Genomic DNA, 27716 nt, shown 5'->3' on the forward strand with positions numbered 1-27716 from the left:
TGGCTGTGAGACATTTTGCAGCTAAATGTCTCACTGCTTATGGACCTTATCAACATTTGGATGTGAAAATTTCAGTTAGAAAGAAATGGAGTTATTGAGGAATCTGAGATACAACAGAAAAAATATTCTTTCCTCTGGAAAAGCCATCTTTGGAAAGAAACTCAACTTCTTGGGTTATTAAAGATAGTAGAGCCTTTTCCTTAGGTATTAGTTCTCAAAAGAGGCAGCACAGCATGGTGGATAGAATTGACTTCAGAGTGAGGAAGACCTGGGTTCGATTTCTGACTGAAAAATATTGTTTGTGTGACCATCAGCAAATCACTTAACGTCTTGGTTCTGTAGGTAGCTCTCTAGGACTATAAAGACCCCAACAGTTTCTGATCTGCGTTGGTAGAAAAATTTTTTTACTGGGAGATCACTGGTTCAGACCTCTCCTCCGAGGGGATCTCCCCTGCTTCCTAATTTTTTTTAAAAAGGGAATTAGCTTGTATTATAGTACAAATCCAAGGTGTTTTTCTGTAGCTGTTCCCAAGGGCTTTTAATTGCAAAATATTTACTTCCTAGTTCTCTTCCCTTAAATATTCATATTCCTTTTAAAATTTGTGAGAGATTATAGAAATGTTAAATGGTATTTCATTATTATTGTTGTTGGCAACATTTTGAAAGGCAGCCAAGAAGTCTATTTATAACCTGGGTAATTTTGGAGTATAATAACAATCTATTTCTATAGCCAAAGAAACAAAGGGCATGTCAGTATTGTGAGGAAGTATCTAAGATTGGATCCCATGGAAAAGCCATAGCTTAGTAGAGAAGATTGTACTCTGTGTAAAACGTTGGCTGTGTAAATATCAATTCAGGATATAATTACCTTATAAAATTTTGAAGGAGATTCTTTTGCCATTCATTCCAAAAACTGATAACCAAACAAAGAATTATAAGCAGCTTGTTGAATGTTTTGGGATATTCCTAAAACACTGACATCACCTTTAGGTAGAACGGATAGAAAATATTATCATGAGACATCTGTCTGTGGAATCTGTACTGTACCCTTCTCTTTAGCAGTGAATGCCTTTTTTAATCTTAAAAAAAATCTCATTCATTTTCCAAGACAAATGTAGTCCTTTTTTCTCTGGAGAGCTCATGGTAGTCCTTAAAGATGAGAGAAGAGCAGGGCATCATCTGGAAGTGTCCTTTCAACATTTTAATTGGGAGAGAGGGTGGAATGGGAGGAAGAAAAGAGAGGAAGTGGAAACAGAGGCTCAGCGCCTTTTAGTTCTCCAAATATAGTAATTACAAGATGAAAACTTGGCTGTAATCTGATTAAGGCTCTCGACACCCATATGAGTTAGGAAGAAAGATATTAGCTTTGTATTAAAAAAGGGAAAATCAAGGAATCAAGCTGTTCCAAGTATTTAAAACTTTAAAGATAGAACAGATGTAGTGTTTATATTATAATCTCATTTCTGTAATGCCAGAGAGGGTGAATTACAGTTACAGCCCCCCCTTCAGGTAACAAGGATCTGACTCCATTTACTGTTGAACAAATGAATGTTGTCTAGTCTGATTTCTTCACTAGCTGAGTGCAGACAGATAGGTAGATGTGATGAAGATAGCCTGTTGTTGGCTGGTGTTCTGCTACTTTGCACAGAATTAACTATTTTTCCTCCCTTTGTGATTTAGGCGGTTGTTATTTCAGTCACATTGTGACCCCATTTGGGGGCTTTCTTGGCAAAGATACTGGAGTGGTTTGCCATTTCCTTCTCCAGCTCATTTTACAAATGAGGAAACTGAGGCAAGCGGGGTAATGTGACTTACCCAGGGCTAGTAAGTGTCTGAGGCCAGATTTGAACTCAAGGAGATGAGTCTTCCTGACTTCAGGCCTAGGACGCCATCCAGTGTGCAACCCAACTGCCCTCTCTTTGTTATCGCTCTCTCTCCTCATTTCTTTTTCTTCTCTCTTCTCACTCCTCTTTTTCTTTCTATCCTCCTCTGTTTAAACATAAACTTTTCCTTCCCCTCCTCCTTATTTGCTGAAGCAAATCATTTTGTAGATTATCTCTCCAAGCTTCAGGGAGTCTATGTACCATTAATTTTAGTTAAAGATGATCTGAGGGATCGTGTGACTTTAGGATAAGGGAGCAAAAGACTTATTTGGACTCAAAAAGATGCAGTGTCAGGAAGACCATAGATGTCTCATTCAGGATCATCTCTACTTGAAGGTTTCTACTGATCCTTTGAACCTTCCAAGAAGCCATCCTCTTATGAATGGGAGACTTCACCAGAGTTGATTTTCTTCTCTTTACTGTTTTCTTTTCCTGTTTTTGTGATGTAAATTCTTGGTGTGGGTATAGAGCATTTTCATATAGATTTTGGAGATAAGAGAGAGAAGGCAGCAGTACTGCTGTCGTTCTGTTGTTTTAAAACCTTTTGGACTCCTTGTGACCCTAGTTAGTGTTTTCTTGACAAAGATACTGGAATGGTTTGCTATTTCATACTACAGCTTATTTTACAGATGAGGAAACTGAGGCAGACAAGGTTAAGTGACTTACTCAGGGTCACACAGATAGTAATTATTGGAGGCAGATTTGAACTTGAGAAGATGCGTCTTCTTGACTCCAGGCCTGGCACTCTATCTACCATATCACCTTTTGTACCCCTAGGGCCTAGTACAGTATTGGTACATAATAGCTTTTTAATAAATGTTCATGACTGATTGTAGTTTTGGGATGAGCTGCATTCATTTCTATGTCTTTGTTATGTTCCTGTTGAATAGAATTAGAGTTGCTTTTTTTTGGTGGCTGTCGTCTCACTAGGTTTTTGATTCTGAGTGTGGTTGGAACTGAGCATTCTGTTGTCTTTTTGTTTTGTGGTAAAATATGAAAGTTTTTAACAGTCGGTTAGGATAACTGAAAGACGCCAGTTTTTCAAGGACCACCCTTTTGGGGAGGAGATGAACAGTCCGCCTGCTGCGCATGTCAGACTGCCTGCCGGGTACAGTCCGCCTGCTGCGCATGTCAGACTGCCTGCCGGGTACAGTCCGCCTGCTGCGCATGTCAGACTGCCTGCCGGGTTTTTTTTTGACTTCCGGGGTGGAGAGAAGGTCCTGCTTGGCGGGACTCCTGGCGGCACGGCACAGACGGTCTCCCTCACTCCAAAGGTGGCCTTTTCGGTTTGGTGAGTTTTTATAAGGAATATAGACTAAGCCTAGATTTAAGACGATTTGTACTGTATTTCTATTTTCCTATCCTTCTAATCAACAACACCTTATATACAATAAAGGCTCTATCTAGAAAACCAGAAGCTTCTTCCATTTACTAGTCTGGGAGATAAATTAAGGGAAAAGTTAAGTAGGGGAGATTTATGATCTAATATCCAATTTTAAATCTCACAGTTTCAATCTGGTGTCTGAACTCAGCACATCTGTACAGTAGGGACATGAGGTCTCATGGTAGAGTGTTACTAGAATCGGGCCCTTTCTGTTCCCAAGTGTTCTGATTTAAGACAATAAGGCATGTGGATGGATGATGCCCTGACTAGAATCATTCTGGAGGGACAGTCATCTTGAGGTTTTGAGGTCTTTTCCTGACCTGGCATTCTTTTTTTTTTTTTTTTTGATATCTCTAGAATGAACATTCCACCAAAACAAAATGTTGTCAAATGCTGTTGCCTACCAGCCTTCAAGTTAAAATCCCTTTCTAATAAAGGAATTTTGTATCTGTCATACATTATTCCCCATCACTCCTACCCTCTTCCTTGAGGAATATAGTGTCCCTATTGGTGTCCCCTTTGCCACACCTAGCTTATTGACCTCTTTTAATTCTGTTGCTTTTATTTTCATTCTTTGTTAGCAGCCTCCATAGTGGATCATACTTTAGATCTTTAGACCTGTGAATGTGTTGCCTATTTGATCTCAAACTTTAAAATTTTTGTTCCTGTCCTTCCATAACCTTAATCTTAGATCTATTTTTCATCCTCATGATTACTACTATAGTACTGTCATCTCTTTTCACTCCCTCTTTCCTCTGCTCACAGTTGACCAATTAATTGTACATTGAGCCATCACCGTTAAAGCCCTTTACCTCTTGCCTGTCATCATGTAGTTCCTGCCAATCCTCAAATCCGCCATCTTCTTTTCTGCTCCTGGTGTTGCTGGTGAGGTTCATTAGAAGAAATCAAATAATCTTGTCATCTGAGTCTACTGCAAACTCATGCTATTTAATCTCATCTGGACCTTGACTTGGGGCATAATAATCCTTTTTTTCTTTTTGATTGATACTTTGTCATGTTCCCTCCCCACAAGCCATCCAAGTTGATCCAGACACCCGCCTCTCTTTCTTATTCTTTTTCTCCCCTTGTCCCTCAGTCCCCAGCAGACTAATATACATTTCTGCCTTACTGAGAAATTCAAGGCCATTAGCTTTTCCCTTGAAACCTCCCTACATCTTTACCTCCTTCACTTCAGTCTCTGAGGACAGGGCTGCTTCGTTTTGTTCTTAAGGCCAGTCATTCCGCCTATATCCTTGGTCTTAGCCTTTCCTTTTTAAAAAGTCCATATACCTCAGGATGAGAACACCTGGGCCTAGTAGAAAGTAAATTCCAAGAGGGCAGGGACTGTTTCTCTAGGCTTGTCCCTTTATCCCCAGTGCCTGAATAGTCAGTATTATGTTCTAGGTGGCCAGCTGGCTTGGGGGATGTACCATAGCTCTATAACCCCAGGCAGTCAGTAACCTCCCAGTGCCCCAGGCACGTGCTGATCTCCCTTGGTTGAGGGAGTTTTCTCCCTATACCAACGAAGTCACATCCCCTCCCCTTAAAAAACCAACCAAACAAAAGGTAGTGCCTAGCATGGTGCCTTGTATATAGTATTCCCTTAATAATTGTTGAATTGAATAAAGTTATTTCAGCTCAGGATTTTCCAAGTTAGTTTTGACACTCAGGCTTCCCGTAACATTTATTATAAAGCAAGTTGCCAAATCCTACAAAGGAAGATTGCCTCATTTTCATGTAGGCTTCTAGTTAAAGATGAATCAGGACACATTTTAATTGCTTATTACTTCCCCTAAACACACATTGACATGGTGCACTTTGTTAAATTACCTGCAACACTAGCATTTTAAGAAAATGCTTTATGCTCTTTTAACAGTACTGTTTATTGTCCATAAACTTGCCAGTGTAATCTAAATGCCTCCGTCTAATGAATTGCACACATGTGCAGTTCTGCTTATTGAAACGATTCGGTGTTTAGCTTCTGCAGGTGGTTGAGCATAACTGACCACACTGCAGTTAATTTTCACCTTTTACAAAAAGAGAAATAAGCCCCAGGGTTAAATTCCATTTTCATCTGCAGCATTCCTAGAAGGAGGACAGAGATATCTTTTCTATGCACTGGCTGAAGCCCCTTTCTGGGTGTGGTTTGGCTTATGATTTTATGCCTACCTCCTACGCCCCTGGCCTTGGGGCTTTGGTCAGAGAAGATTTCAGTAATCCCTGGTTTGGGCATAGTTTGAAGACTGATCTGTGTCAGAAATCCAGATGGAGCCCTCATCGTGGGGTGCCTCAAGGGCTGGAGAAACAGAAATTCCCTATTAATCTGGTGAATTTGAGTAGCACTTGGCCTTGCCTTCAACCTTGTGGGCAGTGCCCTACCCCCACCCTAAAAGGAAGCTCCCCAATCCCATAAGAAGATACTTTGTTTTCCAAAATCCATGGGCCAGGGGTGGTGGTGATGGTGGAGGATTTCATAGTTTTCCTTTCTCTTTTTCATTCCCCTCTACTACCCGCAAAATGCATTTTGACTGTTGTAATACATCATAGCCAGAATCCATTCGAGTGTACAAATCATCTTTACTACCGATGAGGAAATCTCAGGGAATGCTATAACTAATTAAATATAGTAATTGTTAATGAATACAATTTAATTGTCATTATTTTGTGTATTTATTTTATTAATCTAACCAATAACAAAACTATTAATTAATTTAATTAGCTACATAACTAAAATATTATCAATATATACATTTTCATTAAGTACTTAGGCATAGATTAGAATGTTAAAGAGTCCCTTGCTTAGTTTGATTTCCTTTCTTGTCAACATGGCATTCCTTTAGTCATAATCTGCCATTTCTTGCAAGTCTGTTTTACTTCTAATCTGGGCCCAGACCTAATGGTCTTGAGAGAAATCCATAGGCCCTTGGAATAGTAGAGTTCTTTGGCAGGTGGATCTTAGGCCTCTCTTCTGTTGATTTCTGTTGAAGTTGTTCTCTTGATACTCCTTGACCCAGTGACTTAATGTCTTTTAGGCTCCTCTCACAGAAATCCTCTGTTTTCTTTTTGGCTCCAAAGGATGCGGCTTTTCACTCTGTTTCTCTCAGCTGAGCCACTCATCTAATTTAATGCTTTGCTAGCAAGCTGATGATTACTTGTACTTCTCCATTCTTATTCATTTTATCCCATGTCCTCATTTTATTTCTCTTTCTGAACCCAGTTCCTTTAAAAATGTTTCATATATGTTGATCCCTTGCAGTAACCAGCATCCCTGGTTCAGCATGCCAGTCCCAGATTACTATCAGTATCACTCTAGGCTGATCCCTATCTGGCATGCTTACATTTATAAGGTGCATACTACCCATGTGCATTTTACTCTGACTTCAGTCGGGTGACCCACTAAGTCAGATGCAAGCTTTCCTAACTTGGTATTGCTGGAGAGTGGGGCCTTCCCAGTTTCATCCACAAATGACTCATTGTTCTTACTGTCACTGAAAATCTGGTGGGGCTACCTCTTGCCCCCTGAGAAACAGAAGACACACAAATGATAAAGAATGCTTGTGAAGTTGTCATCATTTATATAAAATTTACATCTTGTACTGTGCCAATTTTTTTTTTCATGCTATATCCATCCACTTGTGTACTTTCACCCTTCCTCCAACCCAGTCTATGTGGAGAGTCAGGCCTAATTCTTATTTTTTTTTTTTTCCATGGCAGTGAGGGTTAAGTGACTTGCCCCCAGGGTCACACAGCTAGTAAGTGTCAAGTGTCTGAGGTCGGATTTGAACTCAGGTCCTCCTGACTCCAGGGCCAGTGCAGTGCTTTATTCATTGCGCCACCTAGCTGCCCTCAGATCTAATTCTTTAGAGTGGTTATGGATCTTTTTCAGGAGGTTCCACAGTGTTTCAAGGTGTCAGTCACCAATAGGAACATATAGCTTTCTCATCATTTATAAGGGAATGTTTCTTTGCCTTGGACTCTGCTCTGGATCTCTTCCATGATGGTAGGAGCAAACACTTTGCCTACACTTCCCTATTTTATTTGATTGAAGGATATTTCAGATCATACTCCATCAGGGAGACCAGGCAGCAAAGACTGCTAACAGTAATACCCTTCCACAGACCTCAGCGAGGAGACACCATTTGGATGAGCTAGAAGTCATCAGTTACAATCCTTCTGAAAAGATGAAAGGCTCCTAGGCCTTTCCCTCTGCCCAGCCTCTGAAATCTGAAGGTTTTCTGAGATTTACCATTTGTCCTAACCTACCCTCATGATCCCTGTGCACTATCATCTGACCTAATATTGTCCTCTAAGTTTCTATTTATACCTTGCTATTGTGACGTGTAAAACTATGTGTAGTCGCCTTATTTCTGTCCCAAGTTTGGGGACAATTAGCTGGGGTTTCTAATATAGTTGTTACTTATAAATTAGAAGCTTTAGCACCAGTTTTGGGGCATTAAACATTAAAGCATGCCAAGTATTAATAAAAAGAGAACACCGAGGTCAGAAAGTTAAGAAAAGGCCTATGTAGCCTAGAGCTCCAGCCTGGCCTGATTCTTCCTTTAAGTCCTCTACCACGAGCCTGTCTGAGAGACAAAACTTCCCCTGGAAGCTTTCTTTGCTTCCAGAGGAGAGGTGGTCCTTACACACTGCTTCAAGCTAATTGGCTAGCATCACCCAAATCCATTGGTTCACTGGACTTGAGGGTGGTCCCGTGTTGAGGTCAGCGTTCACACCCTCTGAGAACACACCCTCTTGAGGGCCAGGCAGGTGTGATTTTAATTGAATTAACTTTAAGTGAGTTAATCAGCAGAGTTAGTCAATCCAATCAAGCCCCTTGAGCTGGGGCTTTTGGGCATTCCAAGACCCATTATTTTCTCACACTATATAACTGTTCTTAGAATTTTCAGATCTTTATCTGCCCTGATGCTGAACATTACTCTGTCCATTTAGAGTATAAGCTTTTTGTGAGCAGGGATTGCCTAACCCTTTGTGTTTTTATCCCCAGAATTTAGCATAGTGCTTGGCACATACTATTAGTGAATGCTTTATCATTCATTCTTTCCATTCATTCACTCATTAATCTACCAAGGATATCTGTTAGATCTTTCAGCAATTTTTTGATCACTTTGATATATAAATAGGAGGCACCTTGTTAGAAGAAAGTGTTCAAAGTAGTGCTTTGATCTAATGAATCAAATGCTTTTTTTTTTTTTACAATCAGCATTAAAGCAGAATGGAATCCTAGATTTGCTGTATCTTTCTGTCAGTTGTATGATGGTAAAGGTATGGTCAGCTATGTAATACCACTTGCAAAAGCCTACCTGCTCCCTTCTTATCCCCTCATCAAAGGGTGCCCTTGATTTATGTGGATAGTTTATCTTCATAAAAAGTTGATGTACCTGTAAAAGAAGTCATATAAGACAGATCATTTCCATACCTTTGGTATTTTCTCCTTCTTCATTTATTTCATGGCTCTGTCCTTCAGTAACTTCACAATTTTCTTACCACTGGCCAAGATCTCTTCTATGTACACTTAGTCTAATCCAGCTCCTTTTCCTTTATTTTATTTAACATCATTTCAATCTCCTCTATAAGGACATCAAACACAGGAATATTAGAGTCTATATATATGGACTCTACTCCCCTTGATGGTGAAAAAAAAACATTTGTTATAAATATATAGAGGTGCTTCATTTTTCTTTTGTTTTTTGATTTTCCATTTTTCATCTCTAGATTCTCTTGGGATTATTTCCTTACTTGGGTCACTTACCAAGTTTTATTTAAACCAGTTTTTTTGGCGGGGGGGCAATGAGGGTTAAGTGACTTGCCCAGGGTCACAGAGCTAGCAAGTGTCAAGTGTTTGAGGCTGGATTTGAACTCAGGTCCTCTTGAATCCAGAGCCACTTAGCTGCCCCTATTTAAACCAATTTTACTCTTAACATTATCTGTCTGATTTATGAAATAATACTGCTCATAATCTTCATCATCCTTCCCCATAAGATTTTACAAACAATTTTATTTCTAAACACGTGTTGTTTTTTACTCTCTTCACTTGGCAATAAGTCGAGTGTGTGCTGACTCAAAAACCTTTTAGGATGTTTTGTGGTCTTTTTGTTATGGTAATTGATTCCTATTCAAAAAATTTCTGAATAAAATGATTGTAGTTTGTGGTCTATGTTCTTTCCTCCATCTATATCTTCTTTTGGGGGGTTATCAATAATATATTTGTCTGCCCAGATTGAGTTGTTTTAATTGTACACCATATTTTCTTTCTTATTTTTATTCTGGCTTTGTACTAATTTTGTACTTGAATCTAACAAGTCAGTGGTCACACTGTACCCTGACAGATGATTCAGGAATGACTCCTATTATCAAGTAGTGAATCATTTCCTTTCTGTTAAAATATAATCAGTTTCATTTTTTTGGCAATATTATTTAGCTCATAATGTTTAGTGCCTACTGATTTTATTTTTCTGGAGGAAAGTATTCATAGACAAGGGGCATCTGTATAGACCTTCCATTTTGGCCTCTCATTCCTTTTCCTTGATTCATACTTTCCAATATATCTTATCAGCTTCACCAGTTTCCACCTTTGCAATTGAAGTCATCCAGTATCAAATGTAGATACATATAATTTGGAGGATCTAACTGTGTTCTTCATGGAATTTATTTTTTAAAGTCTTCAGCTTCTTGAATAGATAGATGTTGGTATATAAGCTGCTGTTATTTTTATGGTAGTCTTATCATGACCTCTGCAACATAAGATGATCAAATATACCATGGGAATGGTGTTGCCTTTGAGTGGGCATAGGATAAAACCAATTCTACCAAATCCTTCCTTTGCCTTTCTCACTGGAACCTCTGAGCCATCTTCTATTTTCATTATTTCACCTTTCTGGTTCCATGTTGAGTGAGAATGCCAATATTGATAGTATTTAGTTCTTCTAGTAGTATGTAAATCCAGTGGCCATTGGACAAGGCTCTTGTAGATTGCTTGGCTAGAGTACCAATTTAGAGTAACCATCAGATAAGAGTTTCAGACATTCAAAATGTCTTAAACTTTTTGGTAGTGTGGACCACTTGGGCAATCAAGAAAGACATCTTAGAACAATGTTTTCAAATTCATAAAATATATGAGAGAAACTAACGTAATGAAATTATTATCTATATATTTTTAAAAAGTAATAAACAGAACTCCTAGTTAATGTTTAAAATATGTAATTTATAACACTTGATTCCCCCCTTTCAGCCATGTTGCCACTGTCACCAGAGAACCTGTATAGGACTTTGGGCCATTTTGTATTTTTGTTTATTGGGTTGCCTTGGCCAAATGGCTCACTTTTTGGTGATCTTCATCTAGTCCTTGGAAAGCAGATTCAGATTGTTGCTGGTATCAGACTCATCCAGCATGGTAAACCTTTCACACCTGGTGCTCCACTCACAAAGTCTTTAAGACTTCAGATTCACCTCAGTGCTACTCTGAAGCATCAGAATAGGGCTTTGTGAAGCACATTATTCTATCCTGAGAATGAATGAGTTAATACTAATCAAAATCCCCTAATGTGTAAAATAACAAAAAAGTAGGTGGTTAATTAATAATGAATAAAGCCATCACTCCAGTCTGGCTACTTAAAAGCAATGCAGCATTCAGTGTTTGAAGAACTGTTTAATTACCTTAAACCATATTTTCAGCATATTATCATCTTGGTTATTTTTGTCCCAGGTTTAGTAACTTCCGTGAAAATCGTTTCTCTTGTGCAGTTTGTTATGATGGAAAAGCCATTTAATGAATTAGCAAATCAGCGTTCATTGAATGCCTTCTATCTCCTAAGTGTTAGCCTAGCCATCAGAAGTTAAATATACGCTATGAAGACACATCAGGACTTGACTGACTTTGTAGCACTATTGCCAAATTCCATGATCTATTCCTTTTATCCCTCTACCTTAATTGGTTGTAAACGGTAACTCCTCTATTTACAAAAAAAAAAAAAGCCTTAATACAAGCCTTTGCCCCCAAATACAGAAGTACCATTTGTGCTCAAATATAGGCTGCCATTATTTACGAGTAATACTAAGATACCTTTTGGGTTTTTTGAACCTCGTCAGCCATCAGTGCATTGATAGTTCAGTGAGGTTGGGCAGCATTTCCTACCTACCATAAAAAAAGGTATTGAAAATAATAAAGAGACAATGAACACATACACATCCTACAAGGTCTTAGAGAACAAGGTGAATCCCGAAGCACTGAGGATCAAAATATATGGCCACATGTTAAAAAGCAGACAGGCAAGGAATTAAAAATATAGCCCCAAATGTTTAATGTTGCCTTTTAACTGTACTTAAATTCATATTCATATCCTGTCTGTCTGTCTAAAGTAGCCTAGGTTGATATAGTGATGGCATAAACATATCCACTTCCAGTGAGTGCTTCTGCAAATCCTATTTTGATAAGGTCTTAAATCTGTTGAGATCAGATCATAAAATTCCCTTGAAGTTTCAGCCACAGGTAAAAACATTACTTGACAATTTCTTTTTAATTTTTTTTTTTTTTTACACTCAGAGTGAATAACCCAAATGGGTAATTTCTCCCCCAGAAACAAATATGGGTAGCATGTGGTGTGTTAACAGCAACATTTCAAGTGTAAATATTAAACTTGGTTAGTAAATTTTAATTTACCTTTCAGTAATTTTTATGATTTACATGGATCTCTTTTTCAGTATGCAGAAAGCTTAGAGATTTGGTGACAAATGTGCTGTAATAATGGTGACTGATAGGCAACAGAACGCTTTTTTAGTATGGAAATATATCAGATATTAAGTTCTTCATCAGTGGATATTGTTTCCTAGGTGATTTGTGGGTAGTGCATCACTGAAGGTCTTGCTAATGTGATTAATACCATTAAATCCCTTTTAGAATGCTTGTAGAGTGTATGCAAATGCTCCCTTTAGAGGAGTCTTGTTTAGCCCATTTTGCACATTGAATAATGGAATCCCAAGTTGCCATTAATCTCACAAATTTGGGAGTAGGTCTTTGTAGTGCTTACAGTGTAACTGCTGTGGTTATTAGGTTTTACTGAGGGTTTGCAAAGTTAACATTTGTGAATGAATACACAGAGCTGTAGCACTCTTTGGCCTATACACTGTTATGTGATTTGTTGTTGTTCACCCAGAAATCTATTCTTTGAAGACAACATCTGAATGGAAATGTGCTCTGGAAAAATCCCTTAATGATGCTGCAAAATTTCCTCTTCCGATGGAAGTGTTCAAGGTAAGCTGTTTATTATTCTCTAGAATATAGGTTTGGACGGGAGGCCAGAAATTAATAAATGTGTGAATGTTTTCAGAGTTACACAAAATGTGTGTTGATGTTCTAATCAATTATTTCCCTCAGTTTGGTAGCTTGGGTTCTAATCCAAGCTTTGCAGTGTATTCCCTCTGTGATGGTGGGCAAATCTCTTAACCTCCTCAAGCCTTAAGTTATCCATTTGTGTAAATGAAGAGGTTGTGCTCAGTGTTGATGGTCCCTTCTTGCCTTAGATCTATAGCCCTATAAAAAGAAAAAGGAATTAGGTTTGACATTTGAATTCTAGTTTTGACCCACTATCCTTTCCGAGTTCAATTTTGATTCAGCAGACAATATATTGAGCATAGACTATTAAGGTGGCTTTATGTAACTTTTTCAGTTTTTCCCTTTACCCATGAGGGTAAAGGTATTGATTGCCTAATGCATATGTAAGTGGGAGTTACCTGTCTACTTGTTATAATGACAGGAAATTTGTGAAATTTCAAACAATCTGAAATGGATTGAATGCCTGATATTCTTTTGTATTTTTGCGGGGGAGGGCAGGGCAATGAGGGTTAAGTGACTTGCCCAAGATCACACAGCTAGTGTCAAGTGTTTGAGGCAGGATTTGAACTCAGGTCCTTCTGAATCCAGGGCTGGTGCTTTATCTGCTGCACCACCTAGCTGCCCCTTCTTTTGTATTTTTTGAGAACTTTAACTTGGTAGGAATATTTTTTTTTTCCTGGAGAAAAATGCTTATATCTATAGAATTAGAATATAGAATTCAGAGTAGAAAAGAGATCACCTAGTCCAACCTTTTTATTGTGTAGATGGGGTAATTGAGGTCCACAGAAACTGAAGTTCACACAGAGACCAGAACCTGTTTCCAGACTCCCAGCCCAGTGTTCTATCCCTTGCATATCGGACAAAGGGAAAACACTGTCATTATATCATTTTATTTAGCACTTTTAAGGTTTTCAAAACACTTTACAAATATTTTCACAACAACCCTGGGTGGTAGTATGAAGAAACTGAGGCTAAATGAGGGGAGGTTAAATGAATGGTCACATAACTAGTAAGTGTCTGAGGCTGGATTTGAACTCAAGTCTTCCTGACTTCAGGTGCAGTCCTTTATCCACTCACTGCATCACCCAATGTAGATGGAAAAGTCCATTCTAGTACAGCATAGTTCAGTGGAAAGAGCATTGAATATATAGTCTTATGTCCTGAGTTCAAATCCTGCCTGTGATTCTTCTATTGCTTTGGTCAAGTCATTTAATCTGCCTGGGCCTCAGTTTTTTCATCTGTAAAATGAGAAGGTTGGACCAAATTGACCTTAGAAGCCTCTTCCAGATCTAGATCTATGGTCCTGTGAATCTTAGAAGTTTTTCCGGTTAGTTTCCAAGCCAGTATAATATATATGTTAATTTTCTAGACTGGAATAGCATGGTTGTGTTTTATGGTAATATTTGCAGTGATTTAAAAATGTAATAAAATCATAATTTTTAAGCTCCTTGAAGGTAGGCACTGTTTTCAAAAATCCCCATACATCTTAGTCACATAATAAATGTTTGCTTGTTGAAGAAGGGGATCGATAGTCATCTGGATGTTTGTCTTCTGAGTCTTATTTCCATTACTGATTCAATTTTTTTGGCAGATTGGGAAAAAAAAATGACTCATCTTTCTGTTGTATAATTTCCCTGCCTCTAAAAATGGGGCCACAAAGACACATCTCTTAATTTACGATATAGATATATGTCTTAAGGATGAACTGCTTGACATGTTTACAACATTTTAATCTGCTTGACGGAAGATATTGTTGTACCAGTAGCAGTAATTGCTGACAAATCAGGGTTGCCAAGGCATTTTTTTTTCTGACTGATCCTGTTAATGAAATAACGTATAAGCGCTTCAGATAATGTACCACACAATCCTTTGTGCTTTCCTGAGGTGATACTGAAAAATGAAGCTATATATAAACCACTATAACTTTCTTATTTCATTTTTAATGAATTTTGTATCTTGAGTTAATATAATAAGGGCATAATTAGAAGTACAGGTTGATTATTTAGAAATACATTTGGAAAAGCTCATAAGTTTTAAAAAAAATGAATAAACCTACCAGTAGGTTTTTGTTGTTGTTGTTTGCTTAGTTTAATTAAAAATAAAAATCAATCATGATTAATATTTTGGTAGCTCACCTACATTTTTCAAAACCCAGTCTTTTCTTTCTTTTGATTTCTGTTTAGACTTAGTCATTTTCATGAAGTACCTGAGAATTTGTCTCTGGTAATTTTTCTTTTGCCTAGCCTTCCTTCTCTTGATCCAAATCTCTTTGGGGGCAAACGCCAGGGAATATGCCACTTCTGTATCTCTCACAATGCCTATCTAACAAGAGTATTGGGTATGTAGGAGGTGCCCAACTAGTACATATTTTCGTGTATTCTTATTGTGGATAGGTTTATTGCTCCATTGGATAAAATGGAAAAAATATTGCCACAATCTCTCTTAATCTTACATTTGAATGAGTGCTATTGCACATCTTAAAACCTAATTTGGCCCACAGTTGCAACTTTTCTTTCTTTTTTTTTTTTTTTTTAATATCAACTTCTGTTACTACTTCATAGTGTGGTATGATTTAAAGTTAGTGAGTAGGAGAAATCCTAAAGGTCTTGAATGACTCATACATTGGATTAACAGTTTCAAGCTCTTTGTGGATTCATCTTTTTGTTGGTCATTGATCAAAAATTGCATGTACATTTGGGGCAACTAGGTGGCACAGTGGATAAAGCACCAGCCCTGGAGTCAGGAAGACCCGATTGCCTCCACAAAAAATTGCATGCCAGTCATTTAAACTTCAGACGGAATATAAACTTCTTGAAAGTAGGGTTTGACACATTTTGTCTTTGTATCGCTAGCACAGTCCTTAGAACATAGGAGGCAGTTATAATTAATGCTTGTTGATTGATGGAATTGTAAAACTTTTAAGATACTGAAAATTGTTGTATTTTAGAGCAGAATAAGAAAAAATTTAAACACGTAGCCAAATTCTGTGGTAGGTAGTTACATTCACATGAAGGTAATTAATCCTAAAGAAATTATATGGGTTTTGTTAGGCTGCATCACTGGTGGTCATAATTTTTTAAAAATACAAGAATGAAAAAAAATCCATTTTGTTTTTCTTAAGTTTTGGAAGTTTCAGCATGCAAATATGTTCCTGCAGAGTCCAAAAATAGACTCAGTATTTTCCCTGTTATCACTGTTTGATCATCACTGTTTCCCAGCAGGCAAACTTATTTCTAGTTATTTTCATTGTGGTGCAAGGAATATATGTTTGGATTCAGCAATGAATCATCCTAGATGCATGTTGTGGTGGGAAATTGTCATAATGTTCAGCTGTTATGAGACACAAGTCAAAGCTAAGCACATTTAATGGGCTGAGATGAACAATATTTCAAGGCCATTCTTTTTACACTTCAGATAAATGGGTGTTTGATGGGATGAATCACATTAGCCAACAAAAGTTTTCAGCATAAAGTATATGTGTGTGTACTTTTATATATTGCTGCCAGACTCAGGATCACCTTTAACTAGTGTGGGTTACCAGTGGGGTTATAAACTCAAGTTTCAAGAAAGGTAGACTCCACCCCTTTTTTAATGAAGGATTTCCTTCCTTCCTTCCTTCCTTCCTTCCTTCCTTCCTTCCTTCCTTCCTTCCTTCCTTCCTTCCTTCCTTCCTTCCTTCCTTCCTTCCTTCCTTCCTTCCTTCCTTCCTTCCTTCCTTCCTTCCTTCCTTCCTCCCTCCCTCCCTTCCTTTCTCCCTTCCTTCCTTCCTTCCTTCCTTCCTTCCTTCCTTCCTTCCTTCCTTCCTTCCTTCCTTCCTTCCTTCCTTCCTTCCTTCCTTCCTTCTTTACCTTCCTCCCCTCCCCTCCCCTTCCCTTCCTTTTCTCTTTCCTTTCTTTTTTCTCATTCCCTCCCTCCTTCTATAAATTAGCTCCAGAAAGGACTACATACCATAACTAAAGTTGGCATTTTCACTACCAACTAAACTGTAGCACAGATTTGCCAAACTATGTTATGACCAACATTGTGGTAAAAAGGGAAAAGGCAGAGCATCTAGTTACATTTATTTCCCACCTCCTGGATAGAGGTGGGGGTAGATGGGAATGAAAAGGTTGTCTCCATCTATGCCAAAAACTATCAAAGCTGCTTGTGTTTTGCCTTTGTTTTTACTGAAATTTTTGGTAAACTATGTCTTTAATGAACTGTTCATGCATTAGTTAGTTCTGAGCTACTCACTAATAGGCCTTAATGTCCTCATCTGCAAAATGATGGAATTGGATTAGATTATTACCAAGGTCCCTTCCAGCTCAGTCTATGGGTAAGGCTGATACTGGTCTACTGGCAGGTGGCTGCTTTAAAAGTCAGGTTGACATTTCATTCAATCTTGAATAAATTGTCTAGAGCAGGGTAGGTTTATCGGAGACTGAGCCAGCTTTGTAATCATCAGAGCTAGAAAAGGCAGCCCATTGATTGAGAATGATATGAAAATATCTAGCAGCCAAGATGACCAAATTAGTCTCACACTGTGTCCCACTGTGGAGCCACCAGAGCTATCATTTGATTAAGTATCACATGAGCGTTCTTTAAATATCCAGGTTTTAGGAGTGAAGGCTGGCTTCTCATTAGAGAAGTGGGCTCTACCGTCCACCATTGTGATATGCCTCAATGTTGATATAAGCTTGGACATATTTAGACATACATGGGGAACCTAACATGTATGGAGACTAGCTAGGTTTCTATTTATGATGTCATTACCTTTGTAAAGTAAGGCTCTTAGGTGGCTAGTTGTTTGGGGAGCTAGAATTATTTGAATGATAATTTCAGTTCTTTAATTCCCTTGGGATGTACAGATACAACTTAGATGTTTTAAAATTTGCACATTTCTAGAAAGGCTTTAGAAGGGAACAATATGTGTATGCGGAGGAAGAAAAATACATATATTGAAAAATAATGGAATATCTTTTCTGAGATTTTTGCAGATCTATGCTGTTTATTATAATTCATAGTACTTTTCATTATTTGTAATTTTTGTAACTTGTAATCTACACTCCACCCTACTTGCTTGTAAATTTTAAATTATAGCAGCTTCAGTGGCAGCTAATGTATCTATCAAACAGATGTTCTGCAAATGAAGAAAAGTATTCCCAATTTGCCATTTATTGGCAAACTATTTCTGTCTTCCAAGGAAATGCAAATTTCTAAAGTTGGTGGGGGAGGGAGGATTTGTTAAACCACCCTCGTTAATATGTAAGTGCAAGGAAAGGAAAACACTGTTTGAAATGCCACCAACATCTATTATCCCTTTTTATGTCTTTAAGAAATGACATCACTTGATCCTTGGATTTTTTTTTTAATCCTCTGTGAAAATGTTTGAAATGTACAATAAATGATAGAAACAGTGAATGTGCTTGTGATTCATTGTGAATTAGAAAGAAAGGTGTTGGTAGCTCAACCCACGAAATTGAATTTCAAGTACAGAAATCATCTCAGTTGAAGAGGAATTCAAGGAAATCTATTAACTGTTAAATTTGTATGAGTGTACGTGTGTGTATACATATATGGAGAGTAGGAAGAAGAGAGAGTGTGGCAAAGTGGATAGAGAGCTGGCCATTGTCAGAAAGACTCCTCCCTTAGGGACACACTGACAGGACCCTGGACAAGTTAGTTAAGCTCTCAGTGCCCTAAACAGTCCTTGATTACTGTAAGTTGCCAAGAAGGTTCAGATCTGCATTATTAGAGGGAGTTTACTTATTGAAGAGTTCCTTATGTGTATCTATCAATAGCTATTCCCTCCTCCCTTTCTTCTCTTTTCCCTTTCCCCTTCCCCTTTCCCCCCTCTCCTTTCCACCTCTCTCCCTCACTTTACTTCCTCTCTATCTTTCTATCTAATTTAGCTCCTAAAAGGACTAACTGCCAAAACTAAAGTTGGCATTTTTACCACCAACTAAAAAGTAGCACAGATTTTCCTATGTTATGACCACTACTGTGGTAAAAACAAAAAGGGGAAAATCCAGTTACATAAAACCTGAGGGTGGGGGAAATCTAACCTATATTAACTTTTTATAATCTTACTAGGATGATTTATGTGAATTAGCCAATCAACAAACATTTATTAAGTGCCTGTTATGTGTTTGGCACTGTGCTAGGATTTCCCTATTCAGAAGGAGCTTATGTTCCAATGGGAGAGGCAATAAATACATATATGACTATTTAAAATAAATCTAAAGAGAATATTATAAGCAAGCACAAAGTAGTTTGGGAAAGAGAGCAGTAGCATTTAAAGGGATCAGGAATGGCTTCAAGCAAAAGACCATGGAGAAGGTCTCTCTAGCCAAGGCATAGGTCCTTCCCAATATGAGCAAGTCATAGGTGGAATTCTTGGTGTAAGTTAGTTACAACACCCCAAAACTCTATTTAGGAAGGACATTTATGATGGTATACTGTAGTGTGAAAGCATTAGCTAAAGCTCAGTGGGTCTTCTCTCAAAGACCTGTATTGTTAATCCTCTCTTTAGTATATTCCTTTCCTGTAGATTACCATTTAATAATAAATGATGAAAAAATATTGTGTGGAATATTGATTTTTTTAGAGACATTGAATAATGCTTTCCATGTACATATTCCCATCTGATTAAGAATATTCAAGACAGTTTGATCACAGGACATGCTGAGAATTCTTAACCCTATTATTAAATTCTTCTTAGATATAAATGAACATATCTGTAAGCATGCATGTAGACTTAACCTTTAGCAAAAACTTCTCTCTTCTATTTTCTCATATGAGGCCAGGGTTTAGGTCTGTGGAGGGAAGATTAAGTGCCACAAAGAGAGAAAAGACTTTCTTTCTCACTCCATCTGGTATTGCCAAAGGGGTAAGAAAGGATGTACACCATTAGAATTTTAGCACGGATGGATTGTGATTTTTGCAGTTTCTATGGTGATTAATATTTTGTTGTTCAGCAGCTTAATACATTAGCTATGAAAAAACCTGTGGCCATGTCTAAAGACAGAATTTCCCTTCCCTGATAATTTTTCTTATCAAGAAAAAATGCAAATGGTATTTGGGAATTGGATATGTTTGAAGGTTGGCTTTTCTGCATTTCTTCGGCAGCTTGCTGCTCTCTGTATTTGCTGGTGCTATAAATTCTGGGCCCTCAAATACAATTTTGCAAAGGGTCCTTCTATTATCTCTCAAAACAGCACCCCCCATGTCCCCTTGTTCCAAGCATTTGGTAGAGGGGAAAGGTTCCTGTTAATGATTTCATAAATAGTACAAGTACTGTTTGAGTGGTAGTTATGAGTATTGATTATTTTCCTTTTGTGGTATTGGTAATACTCTGCTATGGTAGAGTTCCCAGTTTGGTAAATTGCAGGCAAGTGAATCTCATACAGAAATCACTTTCAGCAAGACATGGGGGAAAAGGCTATTTCTCTTGTTTATTTTTATTTTATTTATTTTTTTTGGTGAGGCAATTGGGGTTAAGTGACTTGCCCAAGGTCACACAGCTAGTTAAGTGTCAAGTGTCTGAGGCCGGATTTGAACTCAGGTCCTCCTGAATTCAGGGCCAGTGCTCTATCCACTGTGCCACCTAGCTGCCCCGAAAAGGCTATTTCTAATAAGAGTGAATTATTTTAGAAAGTTGAGCAATGTGGTTTGGGGGAGGTAGGGAGGAAGAAGTATTTTTGTCATTTTTTTGTGTGAATTAGATCTTGAATTTTGAAGCACGTGAATGTCATGGCTACAAATGGACCGTAGGGAACATTGACTTTTATGAAGTTATGATCTTACAATAAATATAACTCTTAGTATCATATATATATATAATACAAGCTAAATCTCAAAGCTGCATCTATTAATAGGATTATAGGATCGTAGATTTAGAGCTGGAGGGGACTTTAGAGTCCAAGACTCTGATTTTACAGATGAGGAAACTGACTTCCTTTTTTTTTTTTTTTCCTCGGGGGCAATGGGGGTTAAGTGACTTGCCCAAGGTCACACAGCTAGTAAGTGTCAAGTGTCTGAGGCCGGATTTGAACTCAGGTCCTCCTGAATCCAGGGCCGGTGCTCTATCCACTGCGCCACCTAGCCGCCCTGGAAACTGACTTTCTAAGAGAATAAGGGACTTATCCAGGTTGTAGGTGGTTTTGTTCTTCAGTCATTTCCGATTCTTCACGACCATGTGGACCATACTAGCCATGGGTTTTCTTGGTAAAGATACTGGACTGGTTTACCTTTTCCTTCTCCATTGTATTAAAGCAAACAGGGTTAAGGACTTGGCTAGGATCACACAGCTTGTCTGGGGCCAGATTTGGATTTAGATCTTTCTTAGTTATGGTAGGTGGTAGATCATGTTGAAATAGATTTCACTTCTGTTTTTAGCAGATATTTTAGCACATTTATCTATCTGTCTGTCTATCTACCTGTTTATTTATTTAGTATGCTTAGTATATTCAGTTATTTGGTATACTTATATTTTAGTACTTAACAAAGTCTCTTGCTGTTCTTAACTAGGACCACTCATTGCATCAGTTTGCATGAGATTCCTTTGTGTTAGTTTGAGGAATTTTAAAATGAAAAGACTTGATCTCATTCTTCTCTTCAATTCCCACATTTGGCAGTAAAGGCTTCTCCAAATGAATGATTCATTATATGTTAATTCAGGTAATTCTACATTAATGAAGGGAAAAAGAGAAAACTTCTGCACAAGACTTTGATGTTCAGAAGAGATATAGTGAAGGAGATTCTCTACCAGACCTCAGGGGAGGGGTGGAGATGGGAAGAAGGTGGTAGAGTTCTCCAAATTCGTGTCCAGGTTGAGATAGGAGCATTTCAGCTCTGCCAGTGATGGTTTCTTAGTTTCCCTTTTTGGACAGGAAAATTTCCATCTCTGATGAGCATTAAGGTCATCCCTTCTTTTCAAGGCTCCAGAATGGCAGTTGTTCGGAAAAACAAGGTGCTATTTATTATATCTGTTTTCAGCTCAATTTTTTAAATGTTTTGAGTATAATAATACTTGGTTGAAGAGGTATGAAAATATAGCATTGTAGTGTCTTCAATGCTTTTTGACCAATCGGGTGATATGGAGGATTGCATTTCTGATTCTAGGTGCTATGGAACTGCCTTAGACCAAGTAGACAATTATGAAATAGAAATTTAGGGAATGAGGGAGACCTTATCTGATTTTAGGGGTAAAAGCAAAAGAAATTGAGAAACAATTAAAACCATAGTTTTTTCACACATGTACACAAATACACACAAGGCACAGTTACAAAATTCTAAGAAGAGAACATCTTCTCATCATCAGAAAAGTCCTAGAAAATAACTAGGCACTATAATATGATTCATAGTGTAATAGTTCCCACAACATTTTCTTGTATACAAGGTGGAGAGATGGGGGCTAGATGATAGTATAAGGTTCTTTTTGAACTTCTTGAATAGCTGGAGTATTGTTTGATGTCAACTTGGAAAGTAGTCTTTGGTGCTTGGCCTTGTACTGTTTAACATTTTTGTCAATGACTTAAATAAAAAGCATGGATGACAAGCTTATAGAAGCTAGAAGAGATAACTGGTTAATCAACAAGTATTTATTAAGCACCTACTGTTTGCCAGATACTATGCTATGCACCAGAGGTACAAGTCCAACAAAGTAAACAATCCCTACTCACAAGGAGCTTAAGTTTTAATGGGCACAAAAAAAGTTTTAATGGGAAGTAGCAGTTAAAGAGATGAGGAGAGGCTTAATGCAGGAGAAGGTGATAACTAAGACTGGGTAATAGAGTCAGGAGTCAAAAAGATCTTGCCAGGCTAAAAAGCATTGGGCCAAATCTAATAAGATTAAATTTAGTGATAAATGTAGTCCTACACATGAGACTTTTTTCCCCTCCTAAATAATTTTCATCAAGTATAAGATGGGGGAAGGTATGACCACCTAACATTTTATTTGGAAAAAGATTGGGGGAAAGATAGATATCAATGAATAAATATGTATTTAAAAAAGAAAAGGCATGGGAGATTTCAATTGACTACAAGCTCAGTTACAAGTCAGTGGTGTGATGTGGTAGTTAACTAAAGCCAATATAATTTTAGGATGTCATGAGAGACAGTGTCCAAGACTAGGCAGAGGACAGTTCTGTTATACCCTGCCCTATCAGACCGCATTTGCAATTCAGTTCTGGGATCAGGTTTTAGGGAGAATATTGATTGATAAACTGGAGACCTGACATGAGGATTGGTGGAAGTTATCTCATCTCAAGAAGAGAACACTTAGGGTGTAAGGTAGCTCAGTCTTCATGAAGTTTGCCATCTGGGAGAGGGCTTAGAACTCTTGAAGGGATCAAGAGCAGATCTAGAAGCAGTGTGTGTAGACTACTGCAGCTAATTTAGGCTTAGGGCAGGGGAAAACATTGTACACTAAGAGAGCTACTCAACAGAGAATGGGAGTCAGGTTGCTCGATAGTGGGCTCACCTGAATGCCTTCAAAGTGTAGGCTCACAAGACTTGCTGGGGAAGCTGTAGAGGGGGTTCTTATTCTGGCAGGGGTTCAACTATATATCTCTTCCAGCTCTGAGCTGTGATTCTGTGAATCTCTAGGTGAGAGGATTAGGATAGACCATAACAGAAAAACTTAATATGATGGCCAGCAGTGAAGACTTGGGCACAAGAAATGGCATCAAAGAGAGCAGATAGAAGTGTAACTTCACAAACAGGTCTAGCAAGAATAAGGTAGCCATCTCTGGAGGTGGGGAAGAAAAAATAAAAAAATTACATGATAATGTTATTATATATTTAAAAGAAACAGCAAGTGGTGCATAATAGATTTGCAGTTTTATGTACAATTGTCTTTTTTTATTATACTATGTTATGGAAATGTTTGTTTTAGTACATAAATGAAATAGAAAAGAAAAAGAATAAAGGAAAACAGTTGAAGACCTAAATGCTGCTCTGGCTGAAACGCCAGTGCTCTGAGTCTCATAGACCTTTTGGATGATGGCTGTGAGGATGTGGATTGAAATTAGATGAGATGAGAAGGTATGGGGGAGTTGTGATTTTATTGATAGGAAATATTTTATCATTCCCAGTTACTTTGTATGAACTTTGTATCTGTTTGTGTACAAGGTTAATTCAAGCTCGATGAGGACACAGGTGCTTTTTGTTTTTAACTTTGTGTTCCTCAGCAGGTAGACCAATGCCTTGCCAAGTAGTAGATGCCTAAGGAATGGTTGCAAGTTTGAATTTATTTTGTCAGGCACCTAGTGCTTTCCCCTCTCCACCCATCCCCTTCTTTCTCTTTCCTCTCCTCCTCCTGCCCTCCCACTTTCCCTCCCTGTCTCCTCCTCCTCTTTCTGCCTCTGTCTCTGCCTCTTTCTCTGTCTCTCTCCACTTCCCCTCTCTCCAGATACATATGTACACACACACACACACACACACACACACACACACACACACACACACACACGGAACGGAAAGGGCATAGTGGATAGAACTTTGAAGAATCTGAGTTCAAATCCTCCCTCAGACACTAACCCTGTGACCCCAAGCAAATCATTTAACTTTTGTTGCCTTTTGTTTCCCCTTATGTAAAAATAGGGATAATAATAATACATATCTCCCAGGACTGTTGTGAGGATAAAATGAGATATTTGTAAAACTCTTGGCAAATCTTGAAGTGAGATCCTATATTCTCACACACGTGTGTGCGAATATATGTATGTATGGATACACACATATATTTATAACTATGATATAATATATACTAGCTATTATAACAGTTATATAATTGAATATAGAATATCCCAATTAAATTAAAAAACCATCTGCTTTTTATTGAATATATAATTCATTGAATTAGTTTTCTATAATTCAGTGGATTATATATTTAATAAAAAATGACAGGTGATTTTAAGCAATGTTCATTGTGAACTTAGACAAGTTGTTTAATTTTTCTGGGCCTCAGTTTCCTCACTTATAAAATGAAAGGACAACAATATCTGAAATCTATGATTCAATGATTCTTACAATTCTCTGTTTCTCCTCAGAATTTTCCATTGACTGCTGGTGGCTTATCTTATTTTCATAAGGAGCAGTGATTGCCATTTAGGTTTATTTGATCTTAGAGAAGGTGGTTCTGATATGTTGGACTTTTACATACTCCATATGTGTAGACTTTTTGAGACCACTGGGTATAGATAGCACAGCCTATGAGGCATAGAAATAAAGAAGAGAATGATTAATCTACCACAACCTAACCCCCCCCCCCCAAAATACCTAAAGAGTTTACTAAACTGGGTGAGAATTATGCATTTCATTCATTTGAATCAAAATATTTGCAATTAATATGCCAAAGAAGTAGAAAATGAATAGTTGACAAAATATTGCATATGAAAATTGTCCATGTGTAAAGGACCCACAATTTAACTTTTCCTTAGTTATTTGTTGTTCTTAGTTTTATAAATTATTATTACATTCATTAGTATGTAAGTTCCTTGAGTATTCTTGTGGCCTTTTATCCTCACAGCTTACTCAGCATAATTCCTAGACCTAGTGAGCACTTATTAAATGCATGTTAATTGATCGATTTGTACCATATCTTTTTCTAGATGATCAGCTCTGTTAGGGCAGGGACTGTGCCTTATTTAAATTTGTATTTGCTCCTGCCTTCAGAACAGCGTTTTGCATGTAGTAGGCACTATGTATTTATAAATGTTTACTGGTTTAAATCACATTTTCATTGGCTCTGAATAATGACCTCTATAATCCTGTGCCTGAGGTCAGAATGAGCCTTCCCTTTTCCTAAACAGAGACTCAATTATTTACAGGATGTTGTTCTGTATTGGGATAAAGAAAACTTCTGCTATTAAACAGCCTCTCTATTTCTATAAACATAGATTAAATGGTATGAAATACCCTGGGGGGTTGCCAGTATTATTGTTTTTTTTTTCTTTCTCTAACCCTTTACAACATGTTTTAGTTACACACGAGTAACCTTCCTTATGGCATTAAAGAAAGATGACCGCAGCACAGAGTCGTCGTTGCATAAGTCAGGTTCCCTAACTAAAGGAGGTTCAGCCCATGGTGATCCATGCATCCCAGAAGGGCTGAAGGTAGCCCGGGGTGGCTTACCTATGGAGACTTGGAAACAAAGGAAGGGACACAGGCTTGGAAAGAACAAAAGTCTACTTTGTCCCCTTGGCTGGAAGTAGAGGGGTAACAAGTTGAAGCAGAGGGCAGGAGGAATGAAAAAAGGAGATGAATGGGTTATATGCAGTATTGATCCTCTCCTTGGGTGTTTGTGTGCCTTCCCATTGAGGAGATGTTATGCCGGGTTGCATTTCATTTTATTCACAAGATTATTACTCTTGAGGGTCATTTTTCAATGGCCGTTGAATCAACAGCTAGAGAAGGAGAAGCAAAATTGTGCATTTTGTGGGCACTTCCCCCCGCCCCCATGCTTTCCCCCCTCAGAACTGTTATTCATTACATACTTCCTTCTTTGAAGGGAAAGGCCTGAATAAGGACTTAGTGGCGGGGGCAGTATAGTTAAGAGCATTCAGTGATGTTACCATGGTAACATTTAGTTGTCTCAATGCCCTAAGCAGAAGGGGCACACATCAGTAATTCCACCAGCTATTTTCTCATGGTTGGGGTACGAAGCTAGGGGGGAAAATTGTCCAGCAGTGATATTGCCATGCTCTCTTGCAGCCCGGAGTACTCAGACTATACAGAGTGTTGCTGCGGTAACATGAGGGAGGGCCCTTGGTTTTTGGGGAGAGAATTAAGTAGATATGAGGAAGGCAGGGCAATCCTTGCTTATGGTTCACCTTTCTCATGATGTTAATATATATAAGGAAGAATGGATCATTTACCCCTTTAAAAATATATTCAAGGTGCTATTTGTTATTATTGAAGAAATGCAGTTAGTACTGACCCTTCTTTATATTGATCCATTTGTTGACAGACTTTGGAGAGCTACTTGTTCAGAATATTGTGAAAATAGTAATTTCCAGTTAGAAGCATTTGGATTCAAGTTGCAGAGCATGGTTCTCATCACAAACACATTTTTTTTTTGCATTTTTTCTTTAGTATTTCACTTGTAAAACAAAACAAAACCCTGTATCTTGCCACTGTAAGCTGAAAATAGAAGTGCTTTTTATGAGTTTGGCTTATAGAAGCTTACATTTTTGTTATAAATAGTTCACGAGTTAAATTTAATTTGTTGCAAAAAAACAAATCCAGTGATCTTATTGATTTAATAAATGCTGGCATCCTAATTGCCATTTTAGGTTGAAACCAATATTTAAGGTAGTAATTTTTTATTGCATAAGGTTTTGGTTCAGAGTTCCTAAACATGAGTACTAGGTCATTGATAGGGAAGGAAACAGCAACAATACAATAATTGCATTGGAGATTTTTAAGTGTAGCATACTACTACCTATGTCTATTTGAATAAGGAATGGAAAGAGCAGGTCACTATGTATCAGTTTGAGTATACTACTAATTTAACAACCTTTCACTTCACTGAAACCTATTCTTAGAAATTATGTAAATTAATTGGGGTCTTGAAGAGAAGCCTATGCAATGTTCTAATTCCCTGTGGACTAAAGCAATCAGAGCATCAGAACTGGAAAAAAAATCTTGTGTGGTATCATTTCTTTTGATGAAAAGATGATATACCAAAAATATTTTGTTACTCTTTTCAAGATTTTTTTACATCAATATTATTTTTCCTCATACTACATCATGAAGAAGAGAGAAGAAAAGAATTATGAAAAGAATAATGTACAGTTTGACTCAGCTAAAACATCTATCTTGAAATAGTCAGTAGTGGAGATCTGCATTCAAATGTTGATTTCTGCCGTGTGTGTGTGTGTGTGTGTGTGTGTGTGTGTGTGTGTGTGTTAATTAAAATCCTCAACAAGTGCTTTTAAAAATGTTTGTGGTGACTATTTGGAACCTATTCTGTATACATACATTATTCACATACCTGTGCATTTGTGTATATATACACATATATGTATTATGATGTTCCAAAAGTCTTTGTGCAATTTTAAGCTTTAATAGCTGTATTTGTGGGTCTGTTTGTCAGATGGGATGTAATCATCTAAGG

General features: G+C 37.7%; 1 protein-coding gene across 4 annotated transcripts in view; it reads left to right on the forward strand.

Moving 5' to 3' along the window:
* The window catches only part of SFMBT2 (Scm like with four mbt domains 2), a 317891-nt gene that overhangs the window by 170997 nt on the left and 119178 nt on the right, over window positions 1–27716 (forward strand). For all 4 annotated transcript variants that reach the window (XM_043967955.1, XM_043967957.1, XM_043967958.1 and 1 more), the window contains exon 7: window positions 12438–12535. In XM_043967955.1, coding sequence (XP_043823890.1) covers window positions 12438–12535 — 98 coding nt within the window. The remainder of the gene's footprint in view (window positions 1–12437; window positions 12536–27716) is intronic.

The sequence above is a fragment of the Dromiciops gliroides genome, chromosome 5 (assembly GCF_019393635.1).
Source record: "Dromiciops gliroides isolate mDroGli1 chromosome 5, mDroGli1.pri, whole genome shotgun sequence".
NCBI classification, from domain to species: Eukaryota; Metazoa; Chordata; class Mammalia; order Microbiotheria; family Microbiotheriidae; genus Dromiciops; species Dromiciops gliroides.